At 46.9% G+C, this 18,451-nt stretch overlaps 1 protein-coding gene across 8 annotated transcripts in view; it reads left to right on the top strand.

Annotated features, from left to right (window-relative positions):
* The first annotated feature begins 10,688 nt into the window (after window positions 1-10,688).
* CEP162 (centrosomal protein 162) overlaps window positions 10,689-18,451 on the top strand; it is a 179,415-nt gene continuing 171,652 nt past the window's right edge. For 5 of the 8 annotated variants that reach the window (XM_056566006.1, XM_056566002.1, XM_056565999.1 and 2 more), the window contains exons 1-2: window positions 11,222-11,281; window positions 12,541-12,643. In XM_056566006.1, the coding sequence (XP_056421981.1) occupies window positions 11,250-11,281; window positions 12,541-12,643 (135 nt within the window). In that variant the 5' untranslated portion in view covers window positions 11,222-11,249. Of the gene's footprint in view, window positions 10,745-11,221; window positions 11,282-12,164; window positions 12,419-12,540; window positions 12,644-18,451 lie in introns of those variants that run through there. The other 3 variants (XM_056566001.1, XM_056566007.1, XM_056566000.1) reach the window with 3 other exon arrangements.

The following is an 18,451-nucleotide window of genomic DNA, read 5'->3' as shown; positions in this document are numbered from 1 at the left end:
CAAGACTTTGTCAATGAAATTTTTCGTGATCTGTTATACTCCTGTGTTGTTGTATATCTGGACGATATCCTAATTTTTTCTGCCAATCTAGAAGAACACCGCCAGCATGTCCGTATGGTTCTTCAGAGACTTCGTGACAACCAACTCTATGCCAAAATTGAGAAATGTCTGTTTGAATGCCAATCTCTTCCTTTTCTAGGATATTTGGTCTCTGGCCAGGGACTACAGATGGATCCAGACAAACTCTCTGCCGTCTTAGATTGGCCACGCCCCTCCGGACTCCGTGCTATCCAACGCTTTTTGGGGTTCGCCAATTATTACAGGCAATTTATTCCACATTTTTCTACCATTGTGGCTCCTATCGTGGCTTTAACCAAAAAAAATGCTGATCCCAAGTCCTGGCCTCCTCAAGCAGAAGACGCCTTTAAACGACTCAAGTCTGCCTTTTCTTCGGCTCCCGTCCTCTCCAGACCTGACCCTTCCAAACCCTTCCTATTGGAGGTTGATGCCTCCTCAGTGGGAGCTGGAGCTGTTCTTCTACAAAAAAATTCTTCCGGGCATGCTGTCACTTGTGGTTTTTTCTCTAGGACCTTCTCTCCAGCGGAGAGGAACTACTCCATCGGGGATCGAGAGCTTCTAGCCATTAAATTAGCACTTGAGGAATGGAGGCATCTGCTGGAGGGATCAAGTTCTCCTGTTATTATCTACACCGACCACAAGAACCTCTCCTACCTCCAGTCTGCCCAACGGCTGAATCCTCGCCAGGCCCGGTGGTCTCTGTTCTTTGCCCGATTTAATTTTGAGATTCACTTTCGTCCTGCCGATAAGAACATTAGGGCCGATGCTCTCTCTCGTTCCTCGGATGCCTCAGAAGTTGAACTCTCTCCGCAACACATCATTCCACCTGACTGCCTGATCTCCACTTCTCCTGCCTCCATCAGGCAGACTCCTCCAGGAAAGACCTTTGTTTCTCCTCGCCAACGCCTCGGAATCCTCAAATGGGGTCACTCCTCCCATCTCGCAGGTCATGCGGGTATCAAGAAATCTGTGCAACTCATCTCCCGCTTCTATTGGTGGCCGACTCTGGAGACGGATGTTGTGGACTTTGTGCGAGCCTGCACTATCTGTGCCCGGGATAAGACTCCTCGCCAGAAGCCCGCTGGTTTTCTTCATCCTCTGCCTGTCCCCGAACAGCCTTGGTCTCTGATTGGTATGGATTTTATTACTGATTTACCCCCTTCCCGTGGCAACACTGTTATTTGGGTGGTCGTTGATCGATTCTCCAAAATGGCACATTTCATCCCTCTTCCTGGTCTTCCTTCTGCGCCTCAGTTGGCTAAACAATTTTTTGTACACATTTTTCGTCTTCACGGATTGCCTACGCAGATTGTCTCGGATAGAGGCGTCCAATTCGTGTCTAAATTCTGGAGGGCTCTCTGTAAACAACTCAAGATTAAATTAAATTTTTCTTCTGCATATCATCCCCAGTCCAATGGACAAGTAGAAAGGATTAACCAGATCTTGGGTGATTATTTGCGACATTTTGTTTCCTCCCGCCAGGATGACTGGGCAGATCTCCTCCCATGGGCCGAATTCTCGTATAACTTCAGGGTCTCTGAGTCTTCCTCCAAATCCCCATTTTTCGTGGTGTACGGCCGTCACCCTCTTCCCCCCCTCCCTACTCCCTTGCCCTCTGGTCTGCCCGCTGTGGATGAAATTTCTCGTGACCTTTCCATCATATGGAGAGAGACCCAAAATTCTCTCTTACAGGCTTCATCACGCATGAAGAAGTTCGCGGATAAGAAAAGAAGAGCTCCCCCCGTTTTTTCCCCTGGAGACAAGGTATGGCTCTCCGCTAAATATGTCCGCTTCCGTGTCCCTAGCTACAAGTTGGGACCACGCTATCTTGGTCCTTTCAAAATTTTGTGTCAAATTAATCCTGTCTCTTATAAACTTCTTCTTCCTCCCTCTCTTCGTATCCCTAATGCCTTTCACGTCTCTCTTCTCAAACCACTCATCCTCAACCGTTTTTCTCCCAAGTCTGTTCCTCCCACTCCTGTTTCCGGCTCCTCGGACATCTTCTCGGTCATAGAAATTTTAGCTGCCAAAAAGGTCAGAGGGAAAAATTTTTTTTTAGTGGACTGGGAGGGTTGTGGTCCTGAAGAGAGATCCTGGGAACCTGAGGACAACATCCTAGACAAAAGTCTGCTCCTCAGGTTCTCAGGCTCTAAGAAGAGGGGGAGACCCAAGGGGGGGGGTACTGTTACGCCGAGCGCTCCGGGTCCCCGCTCCTCCCCGGAGCGCTCGCTTCACTCTCCCCGCGGCAGCGCTCCGGTCACGTCCTCTGACCCGGGGCGCTGCGATTCCGCTGCCAGCCGGGATGCGATTCGCGATGCGGGTAGCGCCCGCTCGCGATGCGCACCCCGGCTCCCCTACCTGACTCGCTCTCCGTCTGTTCTGTCCCGGCGCGCGCGGCCCCGCTCCCTAGGGCGCGCGCGCGCCGGGTCTCTGCGATTTAAAGGGCCACTGCGCCGCTGATTGGCGCAGTGGTTCCAATTAGTGTTTACACCTGTGCACTTCCCTATATCACCTCACTTCCCCTTCACTCCCTCGCCGGATCTTGTTGCCTTAGTGCCAGTGAAAGCGTTCCTTGTGTGTTCCTTGCCTGTGTTTCCAGACCTTCTGCCGTTGCCCCTGACTACGATCCTTGCTGCCTGCCCCGACCTTCTGCTACGTCCGACCTTGCTTTTGCCTACTCCCTTGTACCGCGCCTATCTTCAGCAGCCAGAGAGGTGAGCCGTTGCTAGTGGATACGACCTGGTCACTACCGCCGCAGCAAGACCATCCCGCTTTGCGGCGGGCTCTGGTGAAAACCAGTAGTGGCTTAGAACCGGTCCACTAGCACGGTCCACGCCAATCCCTCTCTGGCACAGAGGATCCACTACCTGCCAGCCGGCATCGTGACAAATGCATAAAGTGATAGAGGTCAGATTTGAAAAAAATGCTCCAGTCCTTAGGGTCATAATGGGCTCTGTCTCCAAGAGGTTAAGGGAGGTGGTTATAAAAAAAAAAAAAGAAATTAAGTACATTCAAAAGAGAGTTGTCCTTTGGAATTAATTATTTAACCTCTTAAGGACGCATGGCGTACCTGTACACCCTGCGCCTGCTCCCCTGCTATGACGTGGGCTCACGAGCTGACCCCGTGTCATAGTCGGGTTGAATCAAGGCAGAAAGACTATTTAAACCCATAACTAACATGGGGTACACTATATACAGCTACTGAAGTAGGGGTCTCCCCGAAACGCGTTTAGCTATCCCATGTATACCATACAGACCACCTATACAAAGACTATTACCCCCGTTTATGCACATTTGCACTTGCAACAGCTGGAACCCCCCTATATCGGGACCACTGCACAGGCACGCGCACCTCGCCACGAGGACGCGGCCAGACAGCTCTACAGACTATTTGCTCCTATCCACCGCTCCATCCATCGCATCCATACAACTGACTATTTTGCGAGGTGCATCCCGTGCCTTACCTGGAGGTCACCGGGAATCCATCCATTTGCCGCGCGAACATCTACATCGAGCCGGCTGCCCAGCCATGCCAGTCTGCAGCACGGAGCTCCACTGACTACAGAGCTTCCATCTCGGGACCCCACATATCAGCGGAGCGGTGAGCAGTGCTTAGCGCCAGTTCCAATTCTACACACTACTCCAGTGTTTCCCAACCTTTTTCGGGTCGGGGCACACCTCGGAAAATTTTTTTTCCACGGGGCACCGCTACCGAGGTTGACGAGCAAGAAAAAAAAAAAAAAGGAAAAACGGTAAAAAACGCAATGCACTATATCTATTTATCAGTGGGTATGTAGTTTAAAGTGCTGCTTTATACAGCAACTCACCAATGACGTCTTCTCTAATTTGCATCATTGCCTTCTCTTCTCCATCTGGTCCGGCCTTCATCACGATTTCTTCCACAATTCTTCACTGTTAAACCTGCAAAACAAACCTATTAGGCGCCAAACTTTTTTTTCTTTTTTTTTACATGGGTGACAGAGGGGTGTAGAAGAGTGGACATGGGTGACAGAGGGGTGTAGAGTAGTGTACAGAGGGGTGTAGAGGAGCATACATGGATGAAAGAGGGGTGTAGAGGAGCGTATATGGGTGACATAGGGGTGTAGAGGAGCATACATGGGTGACAGAGGGGTGTAGAGGAGTGTACATGGGTGACAGAGGGGTGTAGAGGAGCGTACATGGGTGACAGAGGGGTGTAGAGGAGTGTACATGAGTGAAAGAGGGGTGTAGAGGAGTGTACATGGGTGACAGAGGGGTGAAGAGGAGTGTACATGGGTGACAGAGGGGTGTAGAGGAGTGTACATGGGTAACAGAGGGGTGTAGAGGAGTGTACATGGATGACAGAGGGGTGTAGAGGAGTGTACATGGGTAACAGAGGGGTGTAGAGGAGTGTACATGGATGACAGAGGGGTGTAGAGGAGTGTACATGGATGACAGAGGGGTGTAGAGGAGTGTACATGGGTGACAGAGGGGTGTAGAGGAGTGTACATGGGTGACAGAGGGGTGTAGAGGAGTGTACATGGGTGACAGAGGGGTGTAGAGGAGTGTACATGGGTAACAGAGGGGTGTAGAGGAGTGTACATGGATGACAGAGGGGTGTAGAGGAGTGTACATGGGTAACAGAGGGGTGTAGAGGAGTGTACATGGATGACAGAGGGGTGTAGAGGAGTGTACAAGGGTGACAGAGGGGTGTAGAGGAGTGTACATGGGTGACAGAGGGGTGTAGAGGAGTGTACATGGGTGACAGAGGGGTGTAGAGGAGTGTACATGGGTGACAGAGGGGTGTAGAGGAGTGTACATGGGTGACAGAGGGGTGTAGAGGAGTGTACATGGGTAACAGAGGGGTGTAGAGGAGTGTACATGGGTAACAGAGGGGTGTAGAGGAGTGTACATGGATGACAGAGGGGTGTAGAGGAGTGTACATGGGTAACAGAGGGGTGTAGAGGAGTGTACATGGGTGACAGAGGGGTGTAGAGGAGTGTACAAGGGTGACAGAGGGGTGTAGAGGAGTGTACATGGGTGACAGAGGGGTGTAGAGGAGTGTACATGGGTGACAGAGGGGTGTAGAGGAGTGTACATGGGTGACAGAGGGGTGTAGAGGAGTGTACATGGGTGACAGAGGGGTGTAGAGGAGTGTACATGGGTAACAGAGGGGTGTAGAGGAGTGTACATGGATGACAGAGGGGTGTAGAGGAGTGTACATGGGTAACAGAGGGGTGTAGAGGAGTGTACATGGGTGACAGAGGGGTGTAGAGGAGTGTACATGGGTGACAGAGGGGTGTAGAGGAGTGTACATGGGTGACAGAGGGGTGTAGAGGAGTGTACATGGGTGACAGAGGGGTGTAGAGGAGTGTACATGGGTAACAGAGGGGTGTAGAGGAGTGTACATGGATGACAGAGGGGTGTAGAGGAGTGTACATGGGTAACAGAGGGGTGTAGAGGAGTGTACATGGGTGACAGAGGGGTGTAGAGGAGTGTACAAGGGTGACAGAGGGGTGTAGAGGAGTGTACATGGGTGACAGAGGGGTGTAGAGGAGTGTACATGGGTGACAGAGGGGTGTAGAGGAGTGTACATGGGTGACAGAGGGGTGTAGAGGAGTGTACATGGGTGACAGAGGGGTGTAGAGGAGTGTACATGGGTAACAGAGGGGTGTAGAGGAGTGTACATGGATGACAGAGGGGTGTAGAGGAGTGTACATGGGTAACAGAGGGGTGTAGAGGAGTGTACATGGATGACAGAGGGGTGTAGAGGAGTGTACATGGGTGACAGAGGGGTGTAGAGGAGTGTACATGGGTGACAGAGGGGTGTAGAGGAGTGTACATGGGTGAGAGGGGTGTAGAGGAGTGTACATGGGTGACAGAGGGGTATAGAGGAGTGTCCATGGATGAAAGAGGGGTATAGAGGAGTGTACATGGGTGACAGAGGGATGTAGAGGAGTGTACATGGGTGACAGAGGGGTATAGAGGAGTGTACATGGGTGACAGAGGGGTGTACATGGGTGACAGAGGAGTGTAGAGGAGTGTCCATGGATGAAAGAGGGGTATAGAGGAGTGTACATGGGTGACAGAGGGGTGTAGAGGAGTGTACATGGGTGACAGAGGGGTATAGAGGAGTGTACATGGGTGACAGAGGGGTATAGAGAAGTGTACATGGGTGACAGAGGGGTATAGAGGAGTGTACATGGGTGACAGAGGGGTATAGAGGAGTGTACATGGGTGACAGAGGGGTATAGAGGAGTGTACATGGGTGACAGATGGGTGTACATGGGTGACAGAGGGGTGTAGAGGAGTATACATGAGTGACAGAGGGGTGTAGAGAAGTGTACATGGGTGACAGAGGGGTGTAGAGGAGTGTACATGGGTGACAGAGGGGTATAGAGGAGTGTACATGGGTGACAGATGGGTGTACATGGGTGACAGAGGGGTGTAGAGGAGTACACATGGATGAAAGAGGGGTATAGAGGAGTGTACATGGGTGACAGAGGGGTGTAGAGGAGTGTACATGGGTGACAGAGGGGTATAGAGGAGTGTACATGGGTGACAGAGGGGTATAGAGAAGTGTACATGGGTGACAGAGGGGTATAGAGGAGTGTACATGGGTGACAGAGGGGTATAGAGGAGTGTACATGGGTGACAGAGGGGTATAGAGGAGTGTACATGGGTAACAGATGGGTGTACATGGGTGACAGAGGGTTGTAGAGGAGTGTACATGAGTGACAGAGGGGTGTAGAGAAGTGTACATGGGTGACAGAGGGGTGTAGAGGAGTGTACAGAGGGGTGTAGGGAGGTGTACAAGGGTGATAGATTGGTGTAGAAGAGTGAACATGGGTGACGGGTCATAGGGGTGACAGAGGGGTGGACATGGGTGACAGAAGGGTGGACAGGGGGTCAGAGGGTAAAAGAGGGACAGGAGTGACAGAGAGGGGTGGACTGGGGTGACAAAGGGACAGATGGGTGAACAGGAGGGTGGACATGGGTGACAGAGTAGACTACAGGGGTAGACAGGTGGGTAAACATGAGTGACAGGGATGGACAGGGGAGTGGACAAGGCAGACATGGATGACAGGAGGGTGGACATGGGAGAGAGGGGGGGTGGACATGGGTGATGGAGGGGTGGACATGGGTGACAGGAAGGTGAACATGGGTGACAGGGAGTGTGTGGACATGGGTGACAGGGAAGGGTGGACATGGGTGACAGGGAAGGGTGGACATGGGTGACAGGGAGGGTGCACATGGGTGACAGGGAGGGTGCACATGGGTGACAGGGGGGTGCACATGGGTGACAGGGGGGTGCACATGGGTGACAGGGGGGGTGCACATGGGTGACAGGGGGGGTGCACATGGGTGACAGAGGGGGTGCACATGGGTGACAGGGGGGGTGCACATGGGTGACAGGGGGGGTGCACATGGGTGACAGGGGGGTGCACATGGGTGACAGGAGGGTGCACATGGGTGACAGGGAGGGTGCAGATGGGTGACAGGGAGGGTGCAGATGGGTGACAGGGAGGGTGCACATGAGTGACAGGGAGGGTGGACATGAGTGACAGGGAGGGTGCACATGAGTGACAGGGAGGGTGCACATGGGTGACAGGGAGGGTGCACATGGGTGACAAGGAGGGTGCACATGGGTGACAGGGAGGGTGCACATGGGTGACAGGGAGGGTGCACATGGGTGACAGGGAGGGTGCACATGGGTGACAGGGGGGGTGCACATGGGTGACAGGGGGGGTGCACATGGGTGACAGGGGGGGTGCACATGGGTGACAGGGGGGGTGCACATGGGTGACAGGGGGGGGTGCACATGGGTGACAGGGGGGGTGCACATGGGTGACAGGGGGGTGCACATGGGTGACAGGGGGGGTGGGCATGGGTGACAGGGGGGGGTGGGCATGGGTGACAGGGGGGGTGGGCATGGGTGACAGGGGGGGTGGGCATGGGTGAGATGGACAGGGAGGTGGACAAGGCGGACATGGCTGACAGGGGGGGTGGACATGAGTGACGGGGGGGTAGAGGGTGGACCTGGGTGACGGTGGGGGGGTTTAGACAGGGTTGAGAAGGAGAACAGAGGGGTGGAAAGGGTACGGTACCTTAAGCAAGCCGGCCCGCGCAGCTTGCACTTCCACAGCAGGCACGGGAGTCCAGCGCAGGTGCAGCTCGTTCCGCCCCAGGGCACCATTTTCGTCTCACTGCGCCGCAAGGGAGAGGGGGACGGAGGGGGACGCAGAAGACCGAGGGTGAAGGAGGGGGACGCGGGGGACACAGGGAACAGACGGGGAAGGAGGGGTAGGAGGGGAACGCGGGAGACGCAGGGGGACGCAGGAGACGCAGTCGACGCAGGGGGAAGCTGTGTGCGCACGCAGACTTCCCTTCCCCCCTGCGCCGTCAGGCCGGGGCGGGACATTTAAAAAAATAATTTAAAAAAATAAATAAAATCACGGCAAAATCCCGCGGCACCATGGGCAGTGCTGAACGGCACACACGTGTGCCGCGGCACCGCGGTTGGGAATCACTGCACTACTCTGTGGAACATTGCTACATCGTATTTATTAACTGCAGCAACAGTATCTACTCAAAATCAATGCGGTGGCTGTTTCATTCATATTTTTTACTTTCACCATTTTCCCCATCATCATCATTACCCCCATTTTTTATTGTAATTTTTTTTATCATTATTATTACTAGTCCATAGCAAGGGCCCTGCTTGCACTGTATATTACTTCTAGAATTAATAAATGTTATTTTATCTAATGTACAACTAGTCTATTAATTTATTTTAATTTTCACAATTTAGTTTTTATATATTTAGATTTTTTTATATTCTATATATATTTATTTATCAATTCGCTACTACATATATACCGTATATATATATATATATATATATATATATATATATATATATATATCTTGAGGACTGTATTGTATTTTTTCTCTATTTATTCCTTTTGGCATGTGGGTTATGTGCAACACAGTAACCTCGATATATATATTGATATATATAGTGATAGCCCCCCGAATCTTATATTTCCTTGCAAGTGGGGGAGGTGCAGGAATTTTATAATGTAGTGACAAGTGTGATAGTAATTATGGGCGTACTGGCCCTTAAAATTTTAGAGCTCCGGAGCTGAGACACAGAGGAGGAGGTGGCAGCGGAGCATGGTAAGTGATGGGCTGGGATTTGCATGCGGGCGCGTCCCGCAATGGGAATCCCAGCCCCGCCAGCAGACGGGGACACAGGGACTCTGCGCTCACGGCTGGTGCTTGCAGGATGCACACCCTTTGGAAAAAATAACTGAAATCAGTCGCTTCCTATAACCATCTTGATAATGTTGCGCACTGTGAACAAAGGCAAGTCTAGATCTCTGGAGATGGACTTGTAACCTTGAGATTGTTTATATTTTTCCACAATTTTGGTTCTCAAGTCCTATTGTCCATGCTTAGTGTGCCACAAAATGCAAAGACTAAGTGAACTTCTCTCCTTTTTATCTGCTTTCAGGTGTGATTTTTATATTGCCCACACCTGTTACTTGCCCCAGGTGAGTTTAAAGGAGCCTCACATGCTTGATACAATCTTATTTTTCCACAATTTTGAAAGGGTGCCAATAATTTTGTCCAGCCCATTTTTGGAGTTTGGTGTGACATTATATCCAATTTGTTTTTTTTCCTCCCTTTTTTGGTTTAGTTCCAATACACAGAAAGGGAATAAACATGTGTATAGCAAAACATGTGTTCCTGCAATCCTTTTCTGTGAGAAATACTTACTTTTCTTTAAAAATTTCAGGGGTGCCAACATTTACGACCATGACTGTAGCTCTGTTGGTGAAAAACTGAAAGTGTTATGATTTTTAGAAGGTGAGGAGGAAAAAAATAAAGTGCAAGAATTCTGAGTCCTGAAAGGGTTAACAAATGTCCCCAGGCTGCCTATTAAAGGGGTATTCCAGAATGTTTTTTTTATTTGACTATGCTACAGGGGCTGTATAGTTAGTGTAGTCCATAATATAGTGACTGTACCTGTGTGTGACGGTTTTCTCACAATTCTTATGTGATTTTCACCCCAATATTTATTTATAACAGCATACAAAATGACTGATGTCTCAGATTTTGCCCAGGTTGCAATGCGGCCGAGACCTTACTCACTAGTCAGCTGATGACAGGGAGCCTGTCTTCTTCAGGATCTGGAACTAATGCAACAGCTGTAGGCACCCTGATTGAAAACCACAGGTCTTTTGAATGGATGCAGCTCATTTATGTTTCAATGGGTGGGATGTCTGATGTGTGGGAGGGAGGAAAATGGAATTATGGGATATGTAGGCAAACGAAGAAAACTCAAACAGGAAATACCAGTTCATAAAAAGCTAGACACAGTGTTATGATAATCTAACAACATAGCCATTTAGCCCCAAGACAAGCGCAGATCCTTCCTAAGCATGTCCATTACTGCCTGCCAGGTACGTACTAAAATCACCTTATAGTGGATAACCCCTTTAACAGAACAACATTTTTACCTAACCTTCCTCCGCTCTCCTGTAGCTTTAGTATTAGAGTGCATCTATAGCTGGATGACATCACGTCTACAACTCCGTCTGGTTCAGTAAAGCAGACTGTCAGCAACAACAGACTGGAGCTGGGGCCTCCTGATACCACAGCTAGGAGCGAGTGGAGGAAGGTAAGTTAAAATGTTGTTATTTCATTAGGCAGCCTGGGAACAATTGTAAAATTATAATTCCACCAGACAACCCATTAAAGACGCAGGACATACATGCACGCCCTGTGCCTGCTCGAATTCTGACTCTCGCTCAATAGCTCCATTTTACTGTTTCCGTTATAGAACATATCATTTTTCTGTATGCCAAAACAGTCAACTACACTATTGTGTACGGCAACAAAAACGTATATGTTATGGTCCTTTTTTATAATGTAAGTCAATGTAAAAACAGATAACATGCAGTAGCATGTTACCATATAGGTGAAACAGAAACAAAAATGCAATGTGAACGCACCTTTACCTTAGCGTCCCCCCCCCCACTGCAGTTTTGACACTCATAGGGGGAGATTTATCAAAACCTGTGCAGAGGAAGAGTGGTGCAGTTGCCCATAGCAACCAATCAGCTCTCTTCTTTCATTTTTAAAGAGGCCTGTGAAAAATGAAAGAGGCGATCTGATTGGTTGCTATGGGTAACTGGAGAACCTTTCCTCAGAACAGGTTTTGATAAATCTTCCCCATAATTCCCACTGATCTCCACCTACTGCCCCACCCTGACACATAGGAAAGCCCCACAATTCTGCACAAATTCCGGATAGCAAAGCTTGCTGAGCAGAATTGTGGAATTCCGATGAAACTGAGGTGGAATTCTGCGTTCTCCAAACAAAGCATTCTGCAGAAGGGGATTCCCCCTGCAATTCTGCAACATTTTAAGAAAGGTCTTTTAATTTACCAGACTACAGATTTTTCGTGACCGAACTGCTGCTGCTGAAATTCCTCTGTGCAAATGGGACAGCAGACTCCCATTGAAGAAAAGGGCAGTAAATTTTGGCGGTAAAAATTCCACCATGTACTCCGAAATTCTGGCGCATCAGCATCAAATTGTTTTCAATAGAATTCTGCTGCTCCATGCACAGGGCAGAATTTCTGCTGTGGAAATTCCGGACTCCACAGTAAGAATGAAAAGTGTATAATGCATTGCCGTCTATGGTCCAAGTATGGTCTGATAGAGTAAGCGCCTGCCTCACACATACTGTCCACCCACAACTCTCTTGGATGAATATTCCGCTGTGTGAAGGAGCCCTCAACTTCCACAGCACTGACGCCCCTAGCTAAGCTGACATTTCCGACTGTATCCTGTATGTCAAGATGGGACCAGGAGGTTGAGCTCCATAGCAACAGCAGAGAGGGGGGGGGGTGGGACATCAAAGAAGCCCTTTGAACTTTCAGACAAAAAAAAAAAGGCCATATTTTAATATTGTTTTTATTTTATTAATACAAATTACATATTAAAACTCACTGGCTTTTAGTTCTGCCTTAAAAGTTCTGTATAAATGTCTGAGCGACACAGCTTAGAGCAGAAAACAGAACACAGGTACAAGCGTCACCAGCCCAGTCACACCGAAGAGCAGTGATCACGTGTCTGGAGCCCGGACCACAACACTGTCACGTGACAGGTCCTCACAGTCGCTCCATTTACCCAACCGTCACTTCTGAGCGCTCCATCTCCAGCCAATCACGTGTCACGGCTCCTGTGTGCAGGAAGCTATTGGTGGTTAAGCGGAGAGCGGTGATTGGATGTACGGGAAAGCAGGCGGCAGCGCTGTGTGTTGTCCCGGTTACCGGCTCACAGCTGAGGTGCCGGTTTGTTGTGTCATTGTATACTTTCCTAAGTTCGGAGTTAGCGCGGGGCTAAAGTATCAGGCTGACTATTGCGCTACCGTCACTTCATGGTTGTACTACCGTGTCATTTTCCTTAGCTCCTGTGTGGTGTCACCCAGCCTGAGTGTGCTCAGAGGAGCCATGTCTCATCGGTTGTCTAAAGAGGAGCTGGATGAGCAGTTCGAGCAGTTCTTGAAAGAGGTAATCCATAGACAGACAGACAGACAGACACACACACTCTCTTCTCTTCTCTCTCTCTCTTTCCATTTTTGCATTTTCATTTTTTTCTTCATCACCTTCTAAAAATCATAACTCTTTCAATTTTGCACCTAAAAATCCATATTATGGGATATTTTTGGAACCACCAATTCTATTTTGCAGGGACATCAGTCATTTTACCAAAATATCCACGGGGAAGTGGAAAAAAATTCATTGTGTGACAAAATTGAAGAAAAAATGCCATTATGTAAATTTTGAGGGCTTCCGTTTCTACACAGTGCATTTTTCGGTAAAAATAACACCTTATCTTTAGTCTGTAGGTTCATACGATTAAAATGATACCCTACTTATATAGGTTTGATTTTGTCGTACTTCTAAAAAAAATCATAACTACATGCATGAAAATGTATACGTTTAAAATTGTCATCTTCTGACCCCTATAACTTTTTATTTTTCCGTTTTAGGGGTGGTAGGAGGGCTCATTTTTTGCGCCGTGTTCTGAAGTTTTTGTCGGTACCATTTTTATATTGATCGGACATTTTGATTGCTTTTTATTCATTTTTTTTCATGATATAAAAAGTGACCAAAAATACGCTATTTTGGACTTTTGAATTTTTTTGCGCGTGCGCCATTGACCGTGCGGTTTAATTAACGCTATATTTTATAGTTCGGACATTTCCACACGCAGTGATACCACATATGTTTATTTTTATTTACACAGTTTTTTTTTTTTTTTTTTAAATGGGAAAAGATGGGGGGGATTTTTACTTTTATTAGGGAAGGTGTTAAATGATCTTTATTAACTTTTTTTTACACTTTTTACACTTTTTTTTTTCCAGTGTTATGTGGTCGAAAATGCTCGTTTCATGCAGGGAGGTGGGGCGCCGTTCGGAAGATCACTGGGGGCCCCAGCTGTCGGACCCCCTGCGATCTAACATTTATCCCCTATCCTTAGGATAGGGAATAACTTGTATATCCTGTAGTTATCCTTTAACATCTGTTATAACCCGTTAAAACACCCGTTTATCCCTGTTAGTTTTAAACCAGGTTTTTTTTTTTTTTTTTCTAAGCATGCTCAGTAGCATTTGCGGAAAAAAAAAAAAAAAAAGACAGGTTAACGGAGGTGACTTCTGTCACCATAGACTACAATGTTAAATTACTAACATACGTTAGAATATCTGTTATTCATGACGGGAGAAAAAAATGCTTGTCTGGTATTTTTCTCCATAACTGATAATAACTGAGTACAAAGGAGATTAAAAAAAGCCCATAGAAATTAATGGGATCCGTTACTTTCATTTTCATTTCCGTTTCTTAATTTCTCTAATGGAATTGAATAACTGAAATAAAAAAACGCTGATGTGAACCCACCCTAACAAGCAATATTATGGTGGGTTCACATGAGCATTTTACATTTTCGTTACTCAATTCTGTTAGGCTAGGTTCACACTATGGAATTTCTGCCTGCAATCCTGCTTTGAAATTGCAGGCAGAAATTCTGCTTGATAAAAGCTAGTGAATGGGTTTTCAGTTCACAAATTCACATTACAGAGTTTTGTGCCTGGAAAATGGTGGTGCTCTTTCTTCTGGTGGATATCCTCACGGAACACATTGCAGTCTATTGGGCACAGCAATGTCTGCGCAGTCCTAGCGCCGACTGACCGCACTTGGAATCTCCGGGCGTAAATTTTCCGGCTGGAGATTCCGCAGTGTGAACCTAACCTTTATTAAAAATTTCTTAGAAATTTGAAAAATAAAAGTAACAGATTTTTTCAAAATCTTTTACCATCTTACTTCCATTAACATGCGTTTCATATCCGTTAATAGTGACCTCCGTTATGTGTCAATACCGGACATATCATAACTGATTTGAACAACTACCATGTAAACATAGCCAAAAACAATAGCATATGCCATTCTCCTTATGCAGCATACACATCATGTCTGGGACATATGGCAGCCGGATCCTGCAGGCCATTTCCCTGCCAGACCCATGCCGTACCCTTATTCATTTTAAAGAGGTGACCAGTCAGCTAGTGACTCGGATCAGCTCATTTTCCCACTGTATCCAGTTTTAGAAAAGCGCAGCAGACCATGGTTTTCAGTTTGGTTCAAAAACTAAATACTGTGGAAAACTGAGTCAACAAGAGTTTATAGTTGACTTTAGTCGCCTCATTGAAATGAATGGGATTTGGCAGGGATACAGCAGTAGGCAGTTTTCAAATGCCTAATCCAGCTGCCATATGCCCCAAACATTGTGTGAATGCAGCTTTATCCATGGTCCTTTTAGGGAATATAATGTTTCTTTCTGGAGGTGACATGAACTCCTAAGCTATTGGCTTTAAGCAGGAGGGTGCTGCAGTCCATACTTTCCTATATATCCCCCTCTCTTCTCCGCACTTGGCTCTATTACAGCCTCAGCACTCCTATAGTTGGAGCCAGTGACAAGACATACTCAGTGCCTATAGAAACCTGCTATGGGGATCTCGTTTGTAAGGACCTGATTAAATTTTTGCCAACAAATATACATGCAATGTAACCTTGAATCCGCTAAAAATGCATCAGGCTGTATGATAAAACTGACACATGTTTAGATTGGTTGGTCTACATTAAGGGCCCATCCACACAGTTGAATTTTGTTGTCAAAACAAAAACCATTCAAAATTCCGGACCCGAACATGTAAATTCTTTGGGTGAAATTCCTCCCAGATTGCATTGCCGTCAATGGTGACTGCGCATGGGCAGATTTCTGAGGCTCAGGATGCAGACAGTATAACTCCTGGCAGAAAATCAGAGGTGTGGATAGGCTTTCAGACTGCTTGTTAGTTTTTGCTTCAGAGATATGAACAGTTGCAATAGTTTTTTTATTTTTATGAATTCAAGCAAATAATACAGTGGGTTTTGAAGTGCCTATACTTGTTGGATTAAAGCATAACGCTGATGTTGGTCCGTTGGCAGGATACCAGTTTAGGGTAGGGTCACACCTAACGATTCCGCAGCATGTTTTACACTGCGGATCTGCTGGTGACCCGACCCATATTGTGCCTCAAGCTGTTGACAAAACCCACCCCACTTTGCCCCCCCCCCCGCGATGTCTGATTATAGAGCAGCCACGATGTCTGATTACAATGCACATGAGCAGTGTACTCAGACATCGTGGCTACACTGTGATGTCTGAGTGCACTCGGCGACTTGCAGTCCCCCAGTGTGGCTGCTTGGAGTGGCGTATTGGCACTGCGAGGGGCGAGGCAGGGCATGTGGGATTCGGCAACAACTGGAGGCACAATATTGGTCAAGTCATCAGCGGATCCACTGTGTAAAATACGCTGCGGATCAGTTATGTGTGACCCACCTTTAGTGTGTCTCCAGTTTTTTTTTTTTTTTAATGAACAATCATACAGCAAAGAATATTGTCAGAAGGTTCCCTGAAAGATTGTTCATGTGTCTCCTGATTGATCACGTGTGTTAAGCGTGAAGAACTGTAACAGGCAATATAGTCTAAAATGTGTATGACAGTGTCTGTGACATTATTATTTATCAGACAATAATCCATTTACCAGTTGTTTAACCCCTTAACGACCACGGATGTAAATGTACGTCCTGGTGCGGCGGTACTTAGCGCACCAGGACGTACATTTACGTCCTGTGTATGACCGCGAGCACCGCATCATACACGGCAGGTTCCGGCTGCTAGCAGCAGCCGGGGACCTGCCGGTAATGGCCGACATCCGCGATCATGGAGATGTCCGCCAGTAACCCCTCAGATGCCGTGATAAGTACAGATCACAGCATCTTCGTCAATGCGCATGTTAAAATAGGTGATCGGATCGCCCGCAGCGATGCCGCATCTGAGATGGCGGACGGAGTTTCCCAGCGTCTCCTGCTCTCTGGTCTAAGATCGAGCAGACCAGAGCAGAAGCTCGCCGATAATACTGATCAGTGCTATGTCCTATGCATAGCACTGAACAGTATTAGCAATCAAATGATTGCTATAGATATAGATGGGAAAATAAAAAGTGTAAAAAATTAAATAAATGTAAATTTTTTTTTTTAAAAGAAACCCCCCCCCCCCAATAAAAATTCAGTTTTTCCCATTTTACCCCCAAAGACCATAAATATATTTTTTTAATAAACATATTTGGTATTGCCGCGTGCGTAAATGTCCGAACTATCAAAATACAATGTTAATGATCCGTAGGGTGAACAACGTAAATGTAAAAAATAAAAAAAAAGTAAAAAAATGCTGCTTTTTAGTCACATTTTATTAAAAAAAATTAATAAAAAATTATCTAAAAGATTTATATATGCATATGTGGTATCGATAAAAAGTACAAATGACGGCGCAAAAAATGAGCCCTCATACCGCCCTATATAAGGAAAAATGAAAAAGTTTATTTTTTGCTTTGAATTTCTTTTTATTTTTGTGAGGTGAAATTGAAAAAAATTTCAAATTTTGAGGTTTTCTTTTTTCCGCCATTCACCTTGTGGTAAAAGATACATATTATTTTGATTCTTTACGTCGGCCTGATTACACCAATACCAAATTTTAGTTTCCGTCACGTTTTAATAATAATAATTTTTTTTTTAATTTAAAAAAGAAAATCCCTGACCCCTATAATATTATTTTTCCGTATACTGGGCTGTATGAGCGCTCATTTTTTTTTGGCCGTAATATGCTGTATGTATCGGTAACATTTTGGCATTGATCAGACTTTTTGAACACTTTTTTACTTCATTTTTTCTGGGATTTGATGTTATAAACATAAGCTATTCTGTGATTTTTTTTTTTTTTTTTACATTAACTCCATTTACCGTATGGAATATAAAATGTTATTTTTTAATAGTTCAGTCAATTATGCAAGCGCCAATACCAAATATGTTTATTTTTATTATGTTTTACATATTTTTATAGGGGGTGATATGAACTTTTAGGGTACGTTCACACGGGTGGATTTATTTGCAGGTTTCCCGCTGCGTATTTGAAAGGGGGCAAGCTCTTCTCAGCTGTCCGCAGCAGATTTTCCGAGGCGGAATTTACGCTGCGGAAAATCCGCCGCAAGCCACATTCAAGTCAGAAGGGTCTGCGGCGAAAATTCCGCCACGGAAAATCTGCTGCGGACAGCTGAGAAGAGATCGCCCCCTTTCAAATACGCAGCAGGAAACCTGCAAATAAATCCGTGTGAACGTACCTCTAATATGGTAGGGGTTAATGGGTGTTTTTAAACTTTTATTAAACTTTTTTTTTTTTTTTATACACTTTTTTTGGGTGGAATCATTTAGATTCCTCATACAGATAAATGCAGTTCTGTGGAACTTTATTGATCTGTGTTCATTAGGTTGAGCCTGCTCAAGGCAGGCTCAATCAAATGCAGATCTATGGGGGCAGCCATGGATGCAGAGGTAAGCCCTCCGGCTACCTCCACAGGGGATCGCCCCCCACGATCGCACTGCGCGGGGGGGGGGGGGGGGTGTACGATCCACCCCACTAGACCACCAGGGATGGTTAAAAGATCCCTTTAGACACCGCTGTCAACTTTGACAGTGGTCATCTAAAGGGTTAATAGCCGGCCGCGGCGAACGCCGCATGCCGGGCTATTAGCGGCGGCCCCCGGCATCTCAAATCAGCCGTGGGGTGCCGAGTGAGGAGCAGGGAGGAGTCAGGAGCCCACTCTGTACATCCTGAGCGTCAGTGTGAGGTGCAGACATTGCGTTCCATGCAAGTCTGCATCCGCTCCCGCACCTCACACCGGCATTATAAAAAATAAAAAAAAGAGGGGAAGTCGGTTGCTT

Source organism: Hyla sarda, chromosome 3 (genome assembly GCF_029499605.1).
Source record: "Hyla sarda isolate aHylSar1 chromosome 3, aHylSar1.hap1, whole genome shotgun sequence".
Taxonomy (NCBI): domain Eukaryota; kingdom Metazoa; phylum Chordata; class Amphibia; order Anura; family Hylidae; genus Hyla; species Hyla sarda.
The sequence above is the reverse complement of the archived record's forward strand: the minus strand, read 5'-3'. Positions and strand labels throughout refer to the sequence as shown.